Raw genomic sequence first — 22,930 nt, 5'->3', positions numbered from 1 at the left:
ATTAATAACTGATCTATAACTGATTAATAACTGATCTATAACTGATTAATAACTGATATATAACTGATCTATAACTGATCAATAACTGATCTATAACTGATCAATAACTGATCTATAACTGATCAATAACTGATCTATAACTGATTAATAACTGATCTATAACTGATTAATAACTGATATATAACTGATCTATAACTGATTAATAACTGATCTATAACTGATCAATAACTGATCTATAACTGATCTATAACTGATCAATAACTGATCTATAACTGATCAATAACTGATCTATAACTGATCTATAACTGATCAATAACTGATTAATAACTGATCAATAACTGATCAATAACTGATCAATAACTGATTAATAACTGATATATAACTGATTAATAACTGATCAATAACTGATCTATAACTGATCTATAACTGATCAATAACTGATCAATAACTGATCTATAACTGATCAATAACTGATCTATAACTGATCTATAACTGATCAATAACTGATTAATAACTGATCAATAACTGATTAATAACTGATCTATAACTGATCAATAACTGATCTATAACTGATCAATAACTGATCAATAACTGATCAATAACTGATCTATAACTGATCAATAACTGATTTATAACTGATTTATAACTGATCTATAACTGATCTATAACTGATCTATAACTGATCAATAACTGATCTATAACTGATCTATAACTGATCAATAACTGATCTATAACTGATCAATAACTGATCTATAACTGATTAATAACTGATCAATAACTGATCAATAACTGATTAATAACCGATCAATAACTGATTTATAACTGATTTATAACTGATATATAACTGATCAATAACTGATCTATAACTGATTAATAACCGATCAATAACTGATTTATAACTGATTTATGACTGATATATAACTGATCAATAACTGATCTATAACTGATCTATAACTGATCAATAACTGATCTATAACTGATCTATAACTGATCAATAACTGATCTATAACTGATCTATAACTGATCAATAACTGATCAATAACTGACCAATAACTGATTTATAACTGATTTATAACTGATCTATAACTGATCTATAACTGATTTATAACTGATTTATAACTGATCTATAACTGATCTATAACTGATCAATAACTGATCTATAACTGATCTATAACTGATCAATAACTGATCTATAACTGATCAATAACTGATCTATAACTGATTAATAACTGATCTATAACTGATTAATAACTGATATATAACTGATCTATAACTGATCTATAACTGATCAATAACTGATCTATAACTGATCAATAACTGATCAATAACTGATCTATAACTGATCTATAACTGATCAATAACTGATCTATAACTGATCAATAACTGATCTATAACTGATCTATAACTGATCAATAACTGATTAATAACTGATCAATAACTGATTAATAACTGATCTATAACTGATCAATAACTGATCTATAACTGATCAATAACTGATCTATAACTGATTAATAACTGATCTATAACTGATCAATAACTGATTTATAACTGATTTATAACTGATCTATAACTGATCTATAACTGATCAATAACTGATCTATAACTGATCAATAACTGATCTATAACTGATCAATAACTGATTTATAACTGATTTATAACTGATCTATAACTGATCTATAACTGATCAATAACTGATCTATAACTGATCAATAACTGATCTATAACTGATCAATAACTGATTAATAACTGATCTATAACTGATCTATAACTGATCAATAACTGATCTATAACTGATCTATAACTGATTTATAACTGATCTATAACTGATCTATAACTGATTTATAACTGATCTATAACTGATCTATAACTGATCAATAACTGATCTATAACTGATCTATAACTGATTTATAACTGATCAATAACTGATCTATAACTGATCTATAACTGATTAATAACTGATCTATAACTGATATATAACTGATCAATAACTGATCTATAACTGATTAATAACTGATCAATAACTGATCTATAACTGATCTATAACTGATTAATAACTGATCTATAACTGATCTATAACTGATCAATAACTGATCTATAACTGATTAATAACTGATCAATAACTGATCTATAACTGATCTATAACTGATTAATAACTGATCTATAACTGATCTATAACTGATTAATAACTGATCAATAACTGATCAATAACTGATCTATAACTGATCAATAACTGATTAATAACTGATATATAACTGATTAATAACTGATCTATAACTGATCAATAACTGATCAATAACTGATCTATAACTGATCAATAACTGATCTATAACTGATCTATAACTGATCAATAACTGATCAATAACTGATCTATAACTGATCAATAACTGATCTATAACTGATCTATAACTGATCAATAACTGATTAATAACTGATCAATAACTGATTAATAACTGATCTATAACTGATCAATAACTGATCTATAACTGATCAATAACTGATCAATAACTGATCTATAACTGATCAATAACTGATCTATAACTGATCAATAACTGATCAATAACTGATCTATAACTGATCAATAACTGATTTATAACTGATTTATAACTGATCTATAACTGATCAATAACTGATCTGTAACTGATCAATAACTGATCTGTAACTGATTAATAACTGATCTATAACTGATCAATAACTGATCTATAACTGATTAATAACTGATTTATAACTGATTTATAACTGATCTATAACTGATCAATAACTGATCTATAACTGATCAATAACTGATCAATAACTGATCTATAACTGATCAATAACTGATCAATAACTGATCAATAACTGATCTATAACTGATCAATAACTGATTTATAACTGATTTATAACTGATCTATAACTGATCTATAACTGATTAATAACTGATCAATAACTGATCTATAACTGATCTATAACTGATCTATAACTGATCAATAACTGATCTATAACTGATCAATAACTGATCTATAACTGATCTATAACTGATCAATAACTGATCTATAACTGATCAATAACTGATCTATAACTGATCAATAACTGATCAATAACTGATCTATAACTGATCAATAACTGATTTATAACTGATCTATAACTGATCTATAACTGATCAATAATTGATCTATAACTGATCAATAACTGATCTATAACTGATCAATAACTGATTAATAACTGATCAATAACTGATCAATAACTGATCAATAACTGATCAATAACTGATTAATAACTGATCTATAACTGATCTATAACTGATCAATAACTGATCTATAACTGATCAATAACTGATCAATAACTGATCTATAACTGATCAATAACTGATCTATAACTGATCTATAACTGATCAATAACTGATCTATAACTGATCTATAACTGATCAATAACTGATCAATAACTGATCTATAACTGATCAATAACTGATCTATAACTGATCTATAACTGATCAATAACTGATCTATAACTGATCAATAACTGATCAATAACTGATCTATAACTGATCAATAACTGATCAATAACTGATCTATAACTGATCAATAACTGATCAATAACTGATCAATAACTGATCTATAACTGATCAATAACTGATCTATAACTGATCTATAACTGATCAATAACTGATCTATAACTGATCTATAACTGATCTATAACTGATCAATAACTGATCAATAACTGATCTATAACTGATCAATAACTGATCTATAACTGATCAATAACTGATCTATAACTGATCAATAACTGATCTATAACTGATCTATAACTGATCTATAACTGATCAATAACTGATCTATAACTGATCAATAACTGATCAATAACTGATCTATAACTGATCTATAACTGATCAATAACTGATCAATAACTGATCAATAACTGATCTATAACTGATCAATAACTGATCTATAACTGATCAATAACTGATTTATAACTGATCTATAACTGATCAATAACTGATCTATAACTGATTAATAACTGATCAATAACTGATCTATAACTGATCTATAACTGATATATAACTGATCAATAACTGATCTATAACTGATCTATAACTGATTTATAACTGATCTATAACTGATCAATAACTGATCTATAACTGATTAATAACTGATCAATAACTGATCTTTAACTGATCTATAACTGATATATAACTGATTAATAACTGATCTATAACTGATCTATAACTGATTAATAACTGATCAATAACTGATCTATAACTGATCTATAACTGATTAATAACTGATCTATAACTGATCTATAACTGATCAATAACTGATCTATAACTGATCTATAACTGATTAATAACTGATCTATAACTGATCTATAACTGATCAATAACTGATCTATAACTGATCTATAACTGATCTATAACTGATCTATAACTGATTAATAACTGATCTATAACTGATCTATAACTGATCAATAACTGATCTATAACTGATCTATAACTGATCTATAACTGATCAATAACTGATCTATAACTGATCTATAACTGATCTATAACTGATTAATAACTGATCAATAACTGATCAATAACTGATCTATAACTGATCTATAACTGATTAATAACTGATCTATAACTGATCTATAACTGATCTATAACTGATCAATAACTGATCTATAACTGATCTATAACTGATTAATAACTGATCTATAACTGATCTATAACTGATCAATAACTGATCTATAACTGATAAATAACTGATTAATAACTGATCTATAACTGATCAATAACTGATCTATAACTGATCTATAACTGATTAATAACTGATCTATAACTGATCTATAACTGATCTATAACTGATCAATAACTGATCTATAACTGATCTATAACTGATCTATAACTGATCTATAACTGATTTATAACTGATCTATAACTGATCAATAACTGATCTATAACTTATAAATAACTGATTAATAACTGATCTATAACTGATCAATAACTGATCTATAACTGATCTATAACTGATCAATAACTGATCTATAACTGATCTATAACTGATTAATAACTGATCTATAACTGATCTATAACTGATCTATAACTGATCTATAACTGATCAATAACTGATCTATAACTGATCTATAACTGATCAATAACTGATCTATAACTGATCAATAACTGATCTATAACTGATTAATAACTGATCAATAACTGATCTATAACTGATCTATAACTGATCAATAACTGATCTATAACTGATAAATAACTGATTAATAACTGATCTATAACTGATCTATAACTGATCTATAACTGATCAATAACTGATCTATAACTGATCTATAACTGATCTATAACTGATCTATAACTGATATATAACTGATCAATAACTGATCAATAACTGATCAATAACTGATCTATAACTGATAAATAACTGATTAATAACTGATCTATAACTGATCTATAACTGATCTATAACTGATCTATAACTGATCAATAACTGATCAATAACTGATCAATAACTGATCTATAACTGATAAATAACTGATTAATAACTGATCTATAACTGATCAATAACTGATCTATAACTGATCTATAACTGATCTATAACTGATATATAACTGATTTATAACTGATTTATAACTGATCAATAACTGATCTATAACTGATCAATAACTGATTAATAACTGATCTATAACTGATCAATAACTGATCTATAACTGATCTATAACTGATCTATAACTGATATATAACTGATCTATAACTGATCAATAACTGATTAATAACTGATCAATAACTGATCTATAACTGATCTATAACTGATTAATAACTGATCTATAACTGATCTATAACTGATCTATAACTGATATATAACTGATCTATAACTGATCTATAACTGATTAATAACTGATCTATAACTGATCTATAACTGATCAATAACTGATCAATAACTGATCTATAACTGATCTATAACTGATCAATAACTGATCTATAACTGATCTGTCCCACGGGCAGTAAACACCTCTCAGGACGTAAATAAACACATGTGGGACATAATTACCGTCCTGTCGCAGCTGTCACTCGGGGACAGGGTGGGGGGGTCAGCTGAGTGAAGCGCTTCCTGTCACAGCTGCACATATTGATGGAGTCTCAGCAGGGGACAGACAAACACAGACACCGGACAACCAGAGGGCCTGAAATCAAACGCTCCTGTGGATGTGGGAGCGCTTGGTTAATATCTCATCACATCCAGGGATCAGGCAGAGAGGTGGGTTAATGATTAAGGGTCAGCTGGTGACTTATTGACCGGAGACGGTTCTAACTCAGAGACAACGAACCGGCTCGTCTGACTCCGCGGAAAGAAAAGAGGATGAAAGATGGTTTTCAGATCAGCTCCACTCGTCTGTTTTTACTCTTTTCTCCTTCATCTGTTCATCTTCTTCTTCTTGACTCTGCTGCTCAGCTCCACCCGGCCAGTCGCCTCCCATCAGCCGAGGACTGACCCCTGACCCGACCTGAGCTGCAGGAGGACAAGGACAGATCGAGTCAACTCGACAAACTCCTCACGGGTGGACCTGAACCAGAATCAGGTCCTGAACCAGGATCTGAACCAAGACCAAGACCAGGACCTGAACCAGGATCTGAGCCAGGACCAAAGGAGTCCAGTTCAGCCTGAAGCTGCAGTCATGGTGAAGCAGCGGAGCAGCGGGGTGTCTCCTCCGGACGGGGGGTGGGGTTGGGTGATCGTCGGCTGCTGCTTCATGGTGACGGTCTGCACACGAGCAGTGACCAGGTAACACACACACACACAGACACACACACACACACACACACACACACAGAGACACAACAGAAGCTCTCTCTCTTAAACTATTATATGTTGATTTCTATTAAACTTAATTTTTCTGTTCTTCATCACAGTTTGTAGTTCTATAAAGAGACAGATAGCTTAGCATAGCATAAAGACTGGAAACGGGGGGGGGGGACTGTTTGGGTTGAGACACGAGCAGTTTGAGACACGATGGACGTCTGAGACGTTTCATCATCAACCACAGAAAATAACTCGATAATGTGAAGAATCACAAAGAAGCAAACATCAGGAGAACTTTGGGTTGAAGTTGCTCAACAGAACTTGGCGCTGGAACCATCAACCCTGAGATCAGCTGCTGAGCCACAGACAGGAAGCATTTCACTTTGAATCCTATTCGTTGAGTCTAGTTTTTATTTCACAGATAAAACGTTGTTCTCAAGGTTCATGAACCTCGAGTCCGATGTTCCAGAAGCATGTGATCGGGAAAATGTTGTTAATGGAGGATCGGGTCCAGACCACCGAGCCAATCATTTTCTGAACCATGTCGGAGGAAAAGAAACTAGCTCTGCCTCGGTTACCCCTGACAACCACTTACCATGAAGCGGATCGTTGTGAGCGCAGGTGGACTGTGGTCCCAGTTTAACCATTCAAACCATTTACATAACAGGAAGTGAACTGTGAAGTCCAGAAACCTCAGTGGACGTTACACAACACTGGCTCAGCTGATCATCAACAGATTAACTGATCACTGATCAATAACTCATCACACTCTGCCTGCAGGTGCATCTCCATCTTCTTCGCCGAGTTTCAGGCTCATTTCGGAGCCGACTACTCAGAGACAGCGTGGATCCACAGTCTGGTGGACTGCACCACGATGCTCGGTGGTCAGTGCCATCACACCCGTCAGCAACCTGCAGGGGGCGCTGCACCGCTCTGACATCAGCTGTGTGTTTCTGTGTGTCCAGCTCCTGTCGGCAGTCTGGTTGGGAACCGGTGGTCATGCCGGGGGACGGTGATGTTGGGAGGACTTATCTCGTCCTGTGGCCTCCTCCTCAGCTCCTTCACCAGCAGCCTAGAGCTGCTCTATGTCTTCATGGGCGTCCTCACAGGTATACATGTCCTCATAGGTCAACATGTCCACACAGGTCAACGTGTCCACACAGGTCAACATGTCCCTGCAATTGAAACCGCCTCACAGGTCGATCGGTCCCTGCAGTGCAACAGGTCAACATGTCTCCACTCTGTCAATATGTCTTCAAGTGTCACCATGTGTTAAGGATGTCTCTATTATCAAAAATGTCTTCAATTTAAAAAGTATTGTTTTCCTAAAATGTCCTCACTTTTCAAACTGTCCTTGTTGTCCAGGTCTGGGTTTCGCTCTCTGTTACACGCCGGCCATCGCCATGGTGGGTTGTTATTTCCAGCGGAGGAAGGCTCTGGCCTACGGCGTCGCCATGTCAGGCAGCGGGATCGGGACGTTTGTCTTGGCTCCGGTCGTGCAGCTGTTGATCGAGCTGTACTCGTGGAGGGGGGCGCTGCTCGTCCTCAGCGCCTTCGTCGCCAACCTCTGTGTCTGTGGGGCGCTTCTTCGACCGATCACACTGCGGGAGGAGGAGACGGACTCAGCGGGGGAGGACACACGTGGTGAGGAGCAGTGATAAGCATGTCCTTCATTTTGACAGAACACGTTTATTCAAACTGACACGTGGTCACCTGTCCGTCTCCCACCACAGGTCCTGTGTCATCGCAGGATGCCGAACTCGCAGTGAAGCTCTCCAAAGAATCTGACGTTGGATGTTCTTCATCAGGTGCGTCGCCCTCTCCTTCTTTACCGTCGCTACCCCTCCTGCAGAGAAACCCCACCCCTCAGGTGGAGAGGTGGAGATGCTCCAGCTCCTGCTTCTGGTCAAGTGAGGAGTACCGCTTCCTGCTGCTGCCCGACTTCCTGTTCCTGGCCGTGTCCTTCCTGTTCTTAGCCAGCGGCTGCAGCCTCCCCTTCGTCTACCTGGTGCCCTATGCTCTGCATGCCGGCGTCAGGCACCAGCACGCCGCTTTCCTCATGTCGATCCTTGGAGTCATTGACATCGTGGGGAACATCACCTTCGGCTGGCTGACAGACCGCAGGTACGACTCCGCCAGACAGGAAGTCAATCTGTGAACCAATCAAAGCGGACAAGCTCAGGGGTGTAAACGATGATTAACATGAAAATGATTTCGTCACTTTTAATTGAAACAATCTGAACGATATTATTTCCCTTTTATTCACATAATTAGTTGAATTATCACGACTGAATTTGTTGAAACTGTTGTTTGTTTGACTTTATCGTCGTTGACTCGGACTTTTCATCCTGACGATGAACAGTGGAACAAACAGAGTGTGACAATAGTCATTCAACTTCCTTCGTACAGGACGACCCTGAACTGAACTCTGTTCCTCAACTGTCCTGTTGACACGACGTCAGAAAACCCCGTCAGCTCAACGTGGAGATAAAACCTGTCGACCTGAAACCTTGAAGAGTCAGTTCGTCTCCTGGTTTCGAAAATGTCCTTGATGATCAATCAGTGAGCTGCCGGCTCCTCCCCCACTGATCTGACTCCAAATGACGTCACCACAAGAGGGCAGCGTTTGAATCTGAGATATTTTAACTTCATTTCTGGAGAAAGTGGAGACGAGCGGACATGTTTCTTTACGTCTCACTCTGCTGACTGACAGACAAAACTTATCGTTCGAGTCCAAACTTTCGAATCTTACCTTTCCTTCCTTTTCTGTTAAAGGTGCAGTGTGTAAGATTCAGGTGAAAGATCTATTGGCAGAAATTTAATGTAGAAAGGACAGAGGACAGAGAGTTTAAAGGACAAAGAGATAATGAGCGGATCATTGATAAACTGCAGTTATGTAAATGTGGTGTTTTACTGTCTCAGGTGTTTGAAGCCGTATCGTCTCACCTGTTATATCGTCTCCGTGGCGATGGAGGGTCTCTGCTGCCTCTTCGTGCCGTTGCTTCGATCCTTCCCGATCCTCGTGCCCTTCGCAGTTCTCTTCGGATACTTCGACGGAGCCTACGTTGCTCTGATCCCTGTGGTGACTTCGGATGTGGTGGGAGCTCCATACCTGTCCTCGGCACTGGGTGTGGTCTATTTCCTCCACGCCATCCCGTATCTCGTCAGCCCGCCCATCGGGGGTGAGCAAAATGACCACACTTTGTTTTCAAAATATTTGATTAAAAATATTATTTTAACAGTTTATCATCTGACATTTCACAAAACAGTCACCTCCATGTTTTTTCTTTTTAAATAGCCCCCCCCCCCCATTACATATTCATAAGATCAATCACATTTGATTTGTTTCATTGATGTCGACAAGCAGCAACGTCTTTTGTTCTTAACTCATCAAGAGTCAAAGTACCAGAGAAACTTCATGAGCAGGAAACAATGTGATGCAGTATGAGGCCAAAGACTCCGCCCACGTCTGTGTCATATGGTCAACTGAATTATTTTGTCTTTTACATATTATTCTGTTGTTTATTATGTATTTTAAGTTTTCGACATTAAATTGAACAAAAATCTTAATTTCATTCCGAGGTCAAATAAACAGAAAGAAAGATTCAGTAATAAGTCTTAGTCAGAAGGAAACTGGCCACTAGAGGGCCACAAAGAGCCTGAAATATCCCACAAGAAAGCTTGATTTTTATATATATCTATAGTCTGTAAATTATAATCAAACAAAAGCACAATAATATGTAAACAAACTGTTGAACGAAATCTCTGATGAGTCAATGTTAGCAACACGTGAGCGGGACAGAATCTTAAATATGTCGAGTTCACACAACAAAGTGATTCTGTTCAAGCAGCAGCAACGTTGACGTCTCCTTTAACTGTGGAGAGTTCGACTCTTTAACGTGCGTCACGTCATCTTCATCCTCAAACTCCAACTGCAAGAAACGTCCATGTGCAGTTTATCTCTTAGCTTTAGCTTTGCAGCTAACATTTCTACATGAACATCACTTTTATCATTTACATTTTAACAATATTAGCATTCAAATGTTTTGTTATTAGCATTTTTAAACATTTTATAATTTGAAATTTAAAATTAGCCTTTTGTTGTTAGCATTCGAACATTTACTGTCAGTCATGATTGACAGTCCGACTTATTTTGGGTTTGTTGTCGGTGCCATCAGCGTAACTCTTCCGCCTGACGACATGCTCACTCTTATTTCTGATTGGTCTGTGTGTACTCGAACAGACGCAGTTGGACCGTGGTGATGTCACAACTTAACTCTTCTTCTGTGGTCTGCAGGTTGGCTGGTTGACATCACAGGAAGTTACACAGCCACCTTCCTGCTCAGTGGCGCTGCCCTGTTGGCGAGCGCGCTCATCCTCTCTACCGTCGCTGGGATTCGTCGCTGCTGCCTCCACCGCACGAGGGCGCACCTGAGTTATTGATCCGTTCTTGATGTTATTGATCTGAGTTGTTGATGTTATTGATCTGAGTTGTTGATGTTATTGATCTCAGAGTTGTTGATGTTATTGATCAGAGTTGTTGATGTTATTGATCTGAGTTGTTGATGTTATTGATCTCAGAGTTGTTGATGTTATTGATCTGAGTTGTTGATGTTATTGATCTGAGTTGTTGATGTTATTGATCAGAGTTGTTGATGTTATTGATCTGAGTTGTTGATGTTATTGATCTGAGTTGTTGTTATTGATCTGAGTTGTTGATGTTATTGATCTCAGAGTTGTTGATGTTATTGATCTCAGAGTTGTTGATGTTATTGATCTGAGTTGTTGATGTTATTGATCTCAGAGTTGTTGATGTTATTGATCAGAGTTGTTGATGTTATTGATCTCAGAGTTGTTGATGTTATTGATCAGAGTTGTTGATGTTATTGATCAGAGTTGTTGATGTTATTGATCAGAGTTGTTGATGTTATTGATCTGAGTTGTTGATGTTATTGATCTGAGTTGTTGATGTTATTGATCTCAGAGTTGTTGATGTTATTGATCTGAGTTGTTGATGTTATTGATCTGAGTTGTTGATGTTATTGATCTCAGGTTTCATCTGTCAGTGATTTCTCAGTAACTGTCGTGAGCAACTCAAATGAATTTGATTTAGTTTTTTGCTGCTGCAGGATGTTGAACTCTTGTTTAAGGGACAAACCCATCGTCTAGGTTTTTATCGCAGGTATTGATCCTGTTCTGTAAAAGCTGCAGTTCTACATTAGAATATTTACAGAAAATAAAATGTCATATTTTGTCACATAAGAAAAACAAGAAAAGAAAACAATGAACATGTTTGCTGTTTGTTTTATATCCTCCAGTCATTTGTTTAATCAACAGTTTTCTCCCCAGCACTGATTCATGCCCACCCAAGGCTCAGCAGCTGCAAAATAATCAGTTCCTGTTTCAAATATTTACTCTGTGGATTTTAAAGTTGAAAAAATATAAATACCATGTTTGTAGATATTTTACCACATAGAATTAATTATTGATTTTTTTCACTTTAATCTGGTTTCATATGAATCATTTGAGAAGATCATATAAAAAAAAACTCTAACACACACACACACACACACACAATTGATCAGAGTTTTATCACACACTCGTTTACAGGACGTCACCAGAGCAAACTATCAAAGGAGCCACGAGTTGAGTAGGCCTGTTATATACTCTGCATATATACAGTGAACGTGTGCTACGTATATACTTTTCAATATGAGTTGTGTTCTGACTGTAATGTGGGCAGGTAACAGAGGTGACTATGGAATAAATTATATATATTTAAAATCAGATGAGTGGTTTACTGAGTTGGGACCTTCTCAGTCACTGTAGCAGTAAAGTGAAGCAGGGGAGGAGGCAGAGACTTGTTTTTATTTTTTTATCAAATGAAAACGATTCAACTTTCTCTCTTTATTGACCCGACAACAAAAAGGTCCAGAAACCACAAATTAAAAATCTAAAAATCATCATCACACAAACATGAACTGTGCAGTTATTTACCCAAACACAAGAAAAGTGTCCAATTTGATTCTTCTGACGTCTTAAAAACCTTCTGTCACGTCGTAGTGATGTCACGAGATGATGAGGTCACTTCCTGCAGGTTTTGGAGCGCAGCTGTCTCCTGATGATCAGGTGATCACTCTCCTTCTCCTCCTCTGCTCCTACGGACATCTGAATAAAAACACGTCACATTAGATAAACGCACGTCATAAAATCATCCTCTTGACACATCACATGACCAGGTGACATTTCTGTCCGTCCTCAGGTGGGACACATCTCGTGCTCTACTGTGATTGGCTCAAACTGTTTTTATAATCCTGTGTGCCTTGTTGAAAAATGGCCGCCTGTCTCACCATGTGCGGAGAGACAAACAGCGGAGACGAAGCATCAGTTTTATAAAGCTTCCTCCGTCCTCGCCGGGGTCTGGTCACTGTGGTAACTGCTTCCCTTTCCACAGAGTGTCCGCTGACGAGGCCGATGATGGTTTTAGCTGGAGAGAGGACGAGTAGAGACCACATGAGAAAACAACTTCCTGTTTTTCAGTTGTGGATTTAAATACGGATTGTTACTACAAATGAAATAAAAACATTTAATCTTTTCCCTTAAGTTTAAACATTAAAATTCATTGACTTTTCTGAAGGGCCATCACACAGAGCCGACGGTGGCGAGCTCCGCCCTCCTGCTGTGTCGATGGGATGTTTGAGGTGTGACAGTGACAGGAAGTTGAAGTTCACTGACCTTTGCTGCCCAAGATGGACGGAGAGCTGTGGATCAACTCTCCGATCTTCTGCAGAGCTCCGCCGTCTCTCTTTGTCGCCGCTGACTGGAGAGAGAGTCGCATGTTAAACAGCGTCATCGCCTTCACCTGCCCCCCCCCGATGATGACCTTGTGTGTTTCCTCTTACCTTGTTCCTCTTGTTCTCGCTGGTCACCAGCTCCTGAAACACACACAAGATGATGTTCACTCAAGTGTGTCAGATATATACGTCTAGTGGCTTTTACACACACACACACACACACACACACACACACACACACACACACACACACACACACACACACACACACACACACACACACACACACACACACACACACACACACACCTCCAAATTGTAGCTCTTCCTCTTCCTCCCAGTGGTTTTGATTTTCTTCCTGTCGGCCATGTTGGATCTCTGAGGAGACACGTGTACGTCCTGCTCAAGGACAAAGACAGACACACGTTGAAGTTCATAGTCTTACAGGTGAGTTTTGATTCCTCTGTGATGAACGGACCTGTTTGTGTTTCTCTCTCTCCTCCTTCAGTCTCTGTTGTCTCTCCATTTCTCTTTTCACCTCCTCATACTTCCTGCTCCTCCCCCCTTCTTCTTCCTTCCTCTCTTGTCTCCCCCTCTTCTCCTGGAGTCTCTGCATCTCCTCCTTCAGCTCCTCCACCACCGACACCGTCCTCTCCTCCACCACCACGTTCACCTTCGGCTGCAGCTCTGAACAGGAAACAAATCAGTTCAATAAATGATCAGATCATCGGATCTTCTCATATTCACAAATCCCAACCGTCTGCTCTGAACCCACATCAAGAGTAAAACCCAGTAACAGGGAACATGTGATTAACATGGACACAAAAGTTGCTGCAAGTGAAAATTTTAAAATATAAGTTTCATTCAAAGATGTGAACACTGTTTGGTCTCCTCCACCTCATGAAGAAGATTCTACAGTTTCTTGTTTTTCTCACCTTCTCCCTCTTCTCTCTTCTTCTCTCCCAGTCTACTTCGCAGAGCACCGCCCTCAGACTCCAGCTCCGCCCTCAGACTGGAGAATTCTGCTCTCTGATTGGCCAGCTCCTCCATGAGCTCCTCACACCTCTTCTCACTGATTCAAAAACAAAGGAGGTGTCAACATTATATTATTGTACACTAATCAATAAACCTGATTGATAACAGTATTGATGAGCGCTCAGTCAACCTGTGCAGCAGTGTTTCCTGCAGTCGAGTCTTTTCTCTTAGCAGATCTTGGATCTGTTGTGATTTGTCGGCCGATCTCTCCAGCGCCGCCTCGCTCTCCTTCTTCAGTTTGTCCATGGCGGAGTGGAAAACACTATGCCCCTCCCCCTCCTGAAAAATCAATCAATCAATCAGCGGCATCAACCAAAGAACCTTCTCCTGTCGTCAACATCACGTTAAAATATTAAGTTAACTACGGGATGGAGGTTAGATCAATAATAACTAATGACAGGATTATCAATTTTAACACGCCCCCTTTTGAAATCATTACAAGCTGACCAATTAATGATCAATGAACCAGAGCACATCAAAGAGACAAGCAACCTCCACTCTGCTTCTCAGTTTCTCCATTTCATCCGTCAGACTGTTGATGGTTCTGCTCTTCTCTGCTGATTGGCTCTGCAGTTCCTGGAGGCGGGTCTCTGTGCTGTTGAGCTGCTCTGATAGGCTGTCAGAACTGTCAGTCTTCTCTTGGAGCTGCTTCTGGACGCTGGTCACCTGGAGGGAACATGAATGAACAGGATACAAAAAGGTTAGAGAACAAAACCAATCAATGGAAACAATCTATTCATGGAAAAACTGAAAATGACTCATCGTCTATTTTGTTATATAATCAATCAATTACTGAATTAACAGTTTAATATGAAACAACTCCTGGTTCCAGTTACTCAGTTGTGATAATTTTCTACTTTAGTTTATGCTGAAATGTTTTTGGACTGTATAAGACTTTCTTCATTATAGTTCTCTGACTGACCACCAGGTCACTGTGGGCACTGCTGTGTCCAGGTCATACATTTAAGGTGCAGTGAAGAAGAAAGTGTCAAAGAAGAAGAGCTGTACCTCCGTCTGCAGCTGGAAGATTCCGTTAACCAGAGCTTTGTTCTCCTTTGTCAGTCGAGACGTTTCTTTCTGCTCTGACTCCAGAGATGAAAAGAGCGAGAGACACTCAACACACTCCACCTCTACAGGGGGAGAGGGGGGGGGGGGGGGGCCAAACAGAATCATCATCGGTGACATTGCTCCCAGACACAAATTTGACCAAAAGCATTCAGAAAAGTAGTTTAATGTATTTTACACTCTGTCTACACACGAGGTTAATGTTCAGAGCTATTTAACATTATCATTATTAACATATTATTATTAACAAATCATTATAAACATATAATTATTAACATATTATTATGCATGTATTTTGAAAGCTAAAGAGTCGAGCTCTCACCCGTCAGAGCATCAACCGTCTGCGTCAGCTGACTCTGCATCATCTTCAAGTTCTCCACCTCCTTCAGTCGTCTCAACAGCTCATCCTCCAGGTCCTTCCTCGCCACATCCCCGTCTTCCTCCCCCCTCTCCCTCCTTTGTTTCCTCACCATCTCCTTCATCCACTCCACAAACTCCTCCTCCCTTCTCCTCCTCAACCTCTCGTCCACCTGCTCCTCCATCCTCTGCTCCCTCTCCTTGTCCTCCTCTTGTCTCTGCCGACAGCGACACGTCTCCTGAAGCTGCAGCAGCTCCGACCTGATCGACTCCACCAGAGCTCTCTGACACACCAGGAGATGACATCACTTATTGGTACAGATGCTGTTTATTTTTCTGTCGATGTATTGATTGGTTAATGGATGAATCATTTGTGCTCTGATGGGTTGGCAGTGTGCTTACATCTCGAGTGGCATCCTCCACGGTCTTGTCCATGGCCCCCTGCAGTTTGTTGATGATGTTGTCTTTCTGCTGACACATGTCCATCAGCTCTGAGAACTTCTTTCTCTGCTGCTCCAGACTCTAGAAAACAGCATGGTGAGGTCACAATGGGAATCAGAGTGGAGTAAGTAAAACAAGCTGTCCCCCAGCTCCACTGTGAGGAACCTTGAGTTATAAAACAAGTCTCTAGGACAGCTTTCTTCCACCTGCGCAATATTAGGAACATTAGAAACAGTCTCAGAAGGACGCTGAGAAACTAGTTCATGGATTTGTTCCGTCTAGACTAGATTACTGTAACTATTTATTATCAGGATGTCACAGCAAGTCTATGAAAAGTCTCCAGTTGGTCAAAAATGCTGCAGCACGAGTCCTGTGGAACCAGCTCCCACTCTGGGTTCTAGAGTCTGTAAGAGGAGAACAGGAGGTAGAACCTTCAGCCACCAGGCTCCTCTCCTGTAGAACCAGCTCCCACTCTGGGTTCTAGAGTCAGACACCATCTCTACATTTAAAGTTAAACTAAAAACGTTTCTCTTTGATAAAGTCTATAGTTCTGGATCAGGTCCTGAATCATCCCTTAGTTATGCTGCTATAAGTCTAGACTGCTGGGAGAACTCCCATCATGCACTGAGCAGTTCTCACTCACCGGTCAAGGCAGATGTCTCCACACAGAAAAAACGGAATTGATTTAAATCCCACGTGCAATGAACACAGCATGCTAACCCTTCGGAGCCACGTGATGCATTCAGGTACTGCTCTGTTGCTATATTTAGTAGAACAAGGGTTTCATATGAACACATTTTCCTTGATATCATCTGTGGTCTTGTTTCTAGAACAGGTGACTTCAACGTCACATAGAACGAACAAGAAGAAGAAGAAAGGGACGTCACAAACACACCACAGAAGAAGACAGCTTGGCTACAGTACCTCCAGAGCTTCCTGTAGCTGATCATGTGACTGCTGCTTCTCCAAGCGCAACATCTCCAGCTCTGCAGCACACACAGAGGTCAGAGGTCTAAGTTACAGCGAGCAAACAGTAACACAGTGTGTGTGTGTGTACCTGCAGTGTCTATGTGTGTGTGTACCTGCAGCTTGTGTGTGTCTGTTCAGACAGTGTTGAACGCTCTGTGCGTCCTCTCTGATCTTTTCCAGGTCTTCACTCATTGAGCTGATGATTCCCTCCAACACAGCCACCTGTTCCTCCTGACAACCAACCAACCAATCAGCTGACAGGACGTGCGTTCTTCAATGCGCTCCCTAAATTACAGCGTGAAACCAAAACTAACAGATCAAATGGAAACACTGACCTTGCAGCTGTCGGCGTTTACAGCAGAGAAGTCGAGCGTCTTACTAACGAGGTTCTTTAGGATCTCTACTCGCTTCTCCGCTCGCTCCTCCAGGATTTCCCTCTCCTTCTCCAGACGATCACTGACACACACACGTTTTTGTTATTGAATCTTCTCTATTGATCTTCAGTTTGCCTCAGTCACATGTTCACGATGCTCTTACCTGTAATCTTTCTCCATCTTGTTAAAAAGCTCCATGAACTCAGAGCTGACTTCTTCTCTGATCTGCGCCTCCAGAACCAAACGTAGTGCCGCCTCCCTGTCCGGCTGACACACACAGACACAGACAGACAGACAGACAGACACACACCTTGAGCTGTGTTGAACTCAATACCATCAGTGTTTATATATAAAGACGATCAGTAACTTTTTACCTTCTCTTCTTCCTCCATGGTCTTGTCCTCTTCCTCCCCTTCGTCTTCCTCGCCTCCTGCCTCCAGCACAGTTCCCTCCATCTCACTCTCCCCCTCATCATCTTCATCCTCCAACACATCCTCCAAGGTCGTCTCCCAGGCGACCAGCGAGCTCTTCCTGCCCCGGCCCAACACGTTCCTGCGCTGGTCGGCCTCATCGATGATCATCGACAGCTCCATGGCCGACCTGTGGGGGGCGTCATCTGGGACCACGGGCCTGGAGTTCAACACCACCACCTGAACATGTAAACGTCACATTGTTAGTCAAACACAGCGTCCGAGATTATATCAAACCTCTCAGGAGGTTAAATATGAATTGAGTCATCAACCTTCTGAGCGAGGGCAGAGAATTTGAGGACATTGAGAGTCTCGTCGAAGCAGGAAGCATTCTGATTGATGTTGACGACCATGGAGACACGTCCAGCACCACAGAAGAAGAACTGCAGGAAGTGGGTCAGTTTGGACTCCCTGAAGGGAATGTGATGCTGGAACCTGCAGAGACATGAGACACAGTTACACTCCTGCATTTGTCACACACACACACACACACATACACAGACAGACACACGCACATACACAGACAGACACACGCATGTCGTACTTGGCGTGTTGGTTGAGTCTCATGGCGTTGATGCACTTCCCGAGCGTCAGCAGAGAGCTGTTGATGTTTCCCGCCTCTTTGAGTCTCTCTCCAGTGTTGTGTGTCCGAGAACAACGTTCAGAGCCGGCGAGATCACATAGCGCCAACCTAAACACACACACACAGTCAATGCAGCCTGTACACTAAGGTTACAACACACCCCGCAAGTAAAGTGTGCAGTGAGTCGTACTCGCTGATGCCGAGGACTCTGGGAACTCCGATATCATCCACTTTCAGGATCCTGATGGAGAAGATGCTGTGGCTGCAGAGACAAAGACAGACGCTGGTCACACAATCATGAGAGAGAGAGAGCGAGAGCGAGAGAGAGCGAGAGAGAGAGCTGACCTCCTGCTCGACACCTGGTTCAGTTTGGTGGATGAGAAACTCTGGTTCTTCCTCCCGATCTTCATCACTCTGTACGCCTCCTCAGAGCTGTTCACCTGGACCCACCGCAGGTCTGAGTGCACACGCACACACACCTCAGTTTCATCATACAACAAAAAATATCAAACATGAGCCAATCAGTAACACACAGTGTTACCTTTAATGAAGGAATTCCCTTTGACGTCCTGAGACAGACGCAGCACTGTCCTCTTGTGGTGACCCCCGGGAACCTAAACAGAGACGTATCATACGATCGATCACAGCTGAGCGACTGATTTGTTCGTTATCAGGATAGTTTTTCTTTTCACGACTCCATAAATTAATAACACAGTGATTTGACATGTTTGTACCAACATCATTATTACCTCCGCAAACAAGGCTACTGTTTTCACCCCTGTCTGTTAGTCAGCAGGAGGAACCAGTACATTTAGTGATGGTAGATGACCGCCCACACTGAGTCTGGTTCTAGAGGTTTCTCTCTGCTAATGAGGAGTTTCTCCTCCACAATATCAAAGTGCTGCTCATTGTTCACCTGTTGGTTTCTCTATATGAAGAAGATCTGAAGCTCTTGACCTTCTATGTGAAGAGTCTTGAGATCATGGATGTTAGGATTTTAGATAAAGTGAGATAAGATAAACTTTATTCATCCCACACTATACACATATATAAATAACAATTCAAAAGTATTGCAAATACTTTGGTGCTATACAAATAAGAAGAACCCATTACATTTTGGTGCAGATCTGGAGCAACCCCTGCTGGATAAAATATGTGATGACACCATGTCCCACCAGCTGGATGGAACAGTAAACATAACTGCTGCCAGTGAGAAATTAAAACAGATTTGAAATCGTTACGTGTGTGTGTGTGTGTCACCTGTTCCAGCAGGTCATGGATGTTGTCGTTGTAAATCTCACAGAATGAAACCCAGACAGAGAAACAGATGTTTGAGTCGACGTCCAGACAGAAACTGTCGACTTCAGAGACACTGTTCATACTGTCGGTGCTGAGAGACGAGCCTGGGCGCGCGCGCGCACACACACACACACACACACACACACACACACACACACACACACACACACACACACACACACACACACACACACACACACACACACACACACACACGTTCAGTACTGCAGCTGATGTGATTTCTCATTGTCGTGCAGGAATCAATCAGTCACCAACCTTCAAGAAATGTTGACCTTCCAGCCGTCAGACTTTTGTCGCTCTGCAGAAAGAAAAAATGCCGTCCTCAAGCTGTGTCAGGATGTTTGTTTGTTTGTGTGGTTTTGTGTGTGTGTGTGTGTGTGTGTGTGTGTGTGTGTGTGTGTGCGTGCGTGCGTCACCTCTTTAAGCAGCCGCAGCAGGTTCCTCTTGCTGCTGCTCTCAGCCACTTGCTGGTCTGGAGTCAGTCGGCTGAAGTCTCTACAGCGCTGCGGCTTCAGGTCGGAGCGAGCATACAGACGACCCTCGATGCTGTTGAAGATGATGGACAGAGACCTGGGCAGCAGACCTGAGTCATGATCCGGACCTGAGAGAGAAGGACACTCAGAACACGCCAGCAAATGTTTCCTAGTTCCAGTGTCTTAAAGTTTGAGTTTTCTGTCTTTCTCTCTTGGCTGATTTTTGGTTTCCAGTTGTTGATTGGACATCACCTAGAAATTCTCTGGAGCAAAACTTAGCTGATTCACTAACTATTATTCAGAAAAATAATCAACAACATTTTACATTATTATTGAACAAGACTAAAGAAACTGAAAAGCTGGAATCAAAGTGAAACTCTGAATTATTTTTCTGTCAAATGACTCGGTTGAATTAAATGACATGATCTCAGACATTCTGACCGAGAAACGTGAAGGTTTTTCCAGCGTTGGTGACTCCGTACGTGAACACCAGACAGTTCCCTCCTTCCAGAACATCTTGGACCAAACCACGAACCGAACAATCAAACACCCTCCTCTGACTCGCCTCCGCACCGAACACCTGGACCACAGACATGCGATGAACACCAGTTTTAAAAAGGTTCAACGGTAACGTGAACATTTCAACAGCACAGAACAATGATGTTACCATGGTTACCTGTGTGAAGCTGAACCTCTGTGCTGTCTGTGGAAGGGACTTTGATTGACAGCTCCTGGGAGCCTTCAGGACCACGGTGTCCGGCCCCTCAATGGTCACACACTCCTCCAGAAAAAAATACATTTATTCAGTTTTTTATTATTGTCCTTTATTGAAAAGAAATCCCTGCCAAACAGGGCGAGTGTTACCTGTGACTCTCCGTTGTCGCTCTCAGTTGCAGTGAACGGTCGAACCCTCAGGTAGACCTGCAGGTTCTCTGCCTGCGACTGAACACTCTCCTGTCGACGTGAGAAAAACATCAGTCACAACGTTCCGCTCATCAGCTCAGTCCAGGTTAACACTCCTGCAAACCTACCTTTGTAGGGAGAGCAGCAAATTCACCCAGCAGGTCTCTCCTGATGTCATCCACCTCCACCGGTCCCACTCTCTCCGGCTTCCAGGCTAAACAAGACTCCATCATGTCTGTCAACACACACACACATACTGTCATTTAGAGAATATTTCTTGTTGTCGGACGAACCCCTTGAGATGTATAACCTGGTTGTCGATGAGAAAAAGAACGGGACAATAATGTGAACCACAACAATTATAAAACAAACAAGAGACAAAAGTTACAACCATAAACTAGACACAATCAAAACAAGAAAAAAGATCATTATAATAAATAAGGAATTAAGGAAATTATGGAATAGTCACTGAAAAGCTGAACTACATTTTAATAATGTAAATGACAAAGATGTTTTGAGGAAACGTATTCTCCCTTTGATACAGGGCACAACAGAGTTATTGTCCGGAACAGACATTTGAATGGATTCAACAATAAACAGAGACCATTAAAAAACTGTGTGAAGTCTGTGGAGTCACTGAGCAGAATAATCAGGGATGAACATCAAGTCACCGCTGCACAGCGATGAGTTTAAACACGTCACATTCTAATACTCGGTCATGTTTGTCTTCACCTGTTCACGAGGAACCTGGAGGAAGTCACTCACTTTAAGTTAGAGCAGAAGAAAACACATCAGTTCAATGTTCCAGCACATGTGAACATGCTAGAAGGTGTCAGCGTTAACTGAAGCTAACAACAGTGTGAACTGTGCTAACTTTGTTGTTAGCATTAGCCACAACTAGCTCACCTCACTAACACAAAGTTCCGAGTGTGTTCGTTGAGATTTTACGTCTTTCACAGACACAACCCTCGTCACGTGTTCACATGTGCTGGAACATGACAGGAACATGACAGGAACATGACAGTGAGTCGCTGAGTCTCTGAACTTCAGTGAAACACTTTAAAGTCTGAACTCACACAACTCAACATCGAGTCGCTGTCGCCGCCGTTTGTTCCAATGGCTCCACCAGCGTCGTCTAATCTCGCGAGACTAAGAAGAACCCGCGGTTTCAGGGGTTCCATTATGATGGATCAATAACTAAAATGAATGTGATCATATATGTTGTCATGACATTGTGAGATTCATTGATGTTAAAGCCTGTGATGTGGCAGACAAACATGTTAGTAACATGTAAACAACATTCGAACGTGAACGCAGCTCAGCAGTTTAAACTGGGACCTGACGACCAATCAGAGAGCCGGAAAAAGGAAACGTCACAGGTG

The 22,930-nt window shown here is 40.3% G+C and overlaps 2 protein-coding genes across 4 annotated transcripts; one reads left to right on the top strand and one right to left on the bottom strand.

Moving 5' to 3' along the window:
- The first annotated feature begins 6,494 nt into the window (after window positions 1–6,494).
- On the top strand, window positions 6,495–12,053 carry slc16a12b (solute carrier family 16 member 12b). The gene is made up of 7 exons (XM_020112681.2): window positions 6,495–6,746; window positions 7,545–7,648; window positions 7,730–7,873; window positions 8,130–8,408; window positions 8,498–8,888; window positions 9,687–9,946; window positions 11,062–12,053. The coding sequence occupies exons 1-7, from the start codon at window positions 6,640–6,642 to the stop codon at window positions 11,205–11,207; spliced, it is 1,431 nt and encodes a 476-aa protein (XP_019968240.1). The 5' UTR covers window positions 6,495–6,639; the 3' UTR covers window positions 11,208–12,053.
- Window positions 12,054–12,611: 558 nt separating this feature from the next.
- On the bottom strand, window positions 12,612–22,759 carry LOC109645440 (kinesin-like protein KIF20A). 3 transcript variants are annotated; one of them, XM_069517507.1, is made up of 31 exons: window positions 22,455–22,637; window positions 22,153–22,312; window positions 21,677–21,783; window positions 21,510–21,599; window positions 21,322–21,426; window positions 21,087–21,225; window positions 20,589–20,773; window positions 20,428–20,470; window positions 20,113–20,255; window positions 19,394–19,466; window positions 19,198–19,309; window positions 19,043–19,114; window positions 18,814–18,960; window positions 18,542–18,704; window positions 18,174–18,449; window positions 17,963–18,066; window positions 17,761–17,881; window positions 17,539–17,656; window positions 17,381–17,442; window positions 16,418–16,537; window positions 15,981–16,299; window positions 15,602–15,723; window positions 15,086–15,259; window positions 14,724–14,872; window positions 14,494–14,630; window positions 14,037–14,245; window positions 13,868–13,957; window positions 13,667–13,699; window positions 13,500–13,584; window positions 13,115–13,251; window positions 12,612–12,932 (listed from the first exon to the last, which is right to left on the bottom strand). In XM_069517507.1, exons 3-31 carry the CDS (start codon window positions 21,779–21,781, stop codon window positions 12,849–12,851), a joined length of 3,717 nt encoding a protein of 1,238 aa, XP_069373608.1. In that variant the 5' UTR covers window positions 21,782–21,783; window positions 22,153–22,312; window positions 22,455–22,637; the 3' UTR covers window positions 12,612–12,848. The 3 variants fall into 3 exon arrangements, with proteins under 3 accessions (XP_069373608.1, XP_069373606.1, XP_069373607.1); XM_069517505.1 differs by lacking the exon at window positions 22,153–22,312 and having other exon boundaries at window positions 22,625–22,759; XM_069517506.1 differs by lacking the exon at window positions 22,153–22,312 and having other exon boundaries at window positions 22,455–22,657.
- Window positions 22,760–22,930: the final 171 nt, after the last annotated feature.

Source organism: Paralichthys olivaceus, chromosome 21, assembly GCF_024713975.1.
Source record: "Paralichthys olivaceus isolate ysfri-2021 chromosome 21, ASM2471397v2, whole genome shotgun sequence".
In the NCBI taxonomy this organism is placed as follows: Eukaryota; Metazoa; Chordata; class Actinopteri; order Pleuronectiformes; family Paralichthyidae; genus Paralichthys; species Paralichthys olivaceus.
This window is presented reverse-complemented; position numbering and strand designations above follow the sequence as displayed.

Bases quoted from the DNA above. Each gene is read 5' to 3' on its own strand.
- slc16a12b (XM_020112681.2), top strand. From the start codon at position 6,640: ATGGTGAAGCAGCGGAGCAGCGGGGTGTCTCCTCCGGACGGGGGGTGG. The intron at 7,649-7,729 runs GTCAGTGCCATC...CTGTGTGTCCAG, and splicing joins CTGCACCACGATGCTCGGTG to CTCCTGTCGGCAGTCTGGTT. The intron at 9,947-11,061 runs GTGAGCAAAATG...TGTGGTCTGCAG, and splicing joins CGTCAGCCCGCCCATCGGGG to GTTGGCTGGTTGACATCACA.
- LOC109645440 (XM_069517505.1), bottom strand. From the start codon at position 21,781: ATGATGGAGTCTTGTTTAGCCTGGAAGCCGGAGAGAGTGGGACCGGTG. The intron at 15,260-15,601 runs GTACAGCTCTTC...TGTTCCCTCCAG, and splicing joins TCTTCCAGCTGCAGACGGAG to GTGACCAGCGTCCAGAAGCA. The intron at 13,585-13,666 runs GTAAGAGGAAAC...CTCTCTCTCCAG, and splicing joins GCGAGAACAAGAGGAACAAG to TCAGCGGCGACAAAGAGAGA.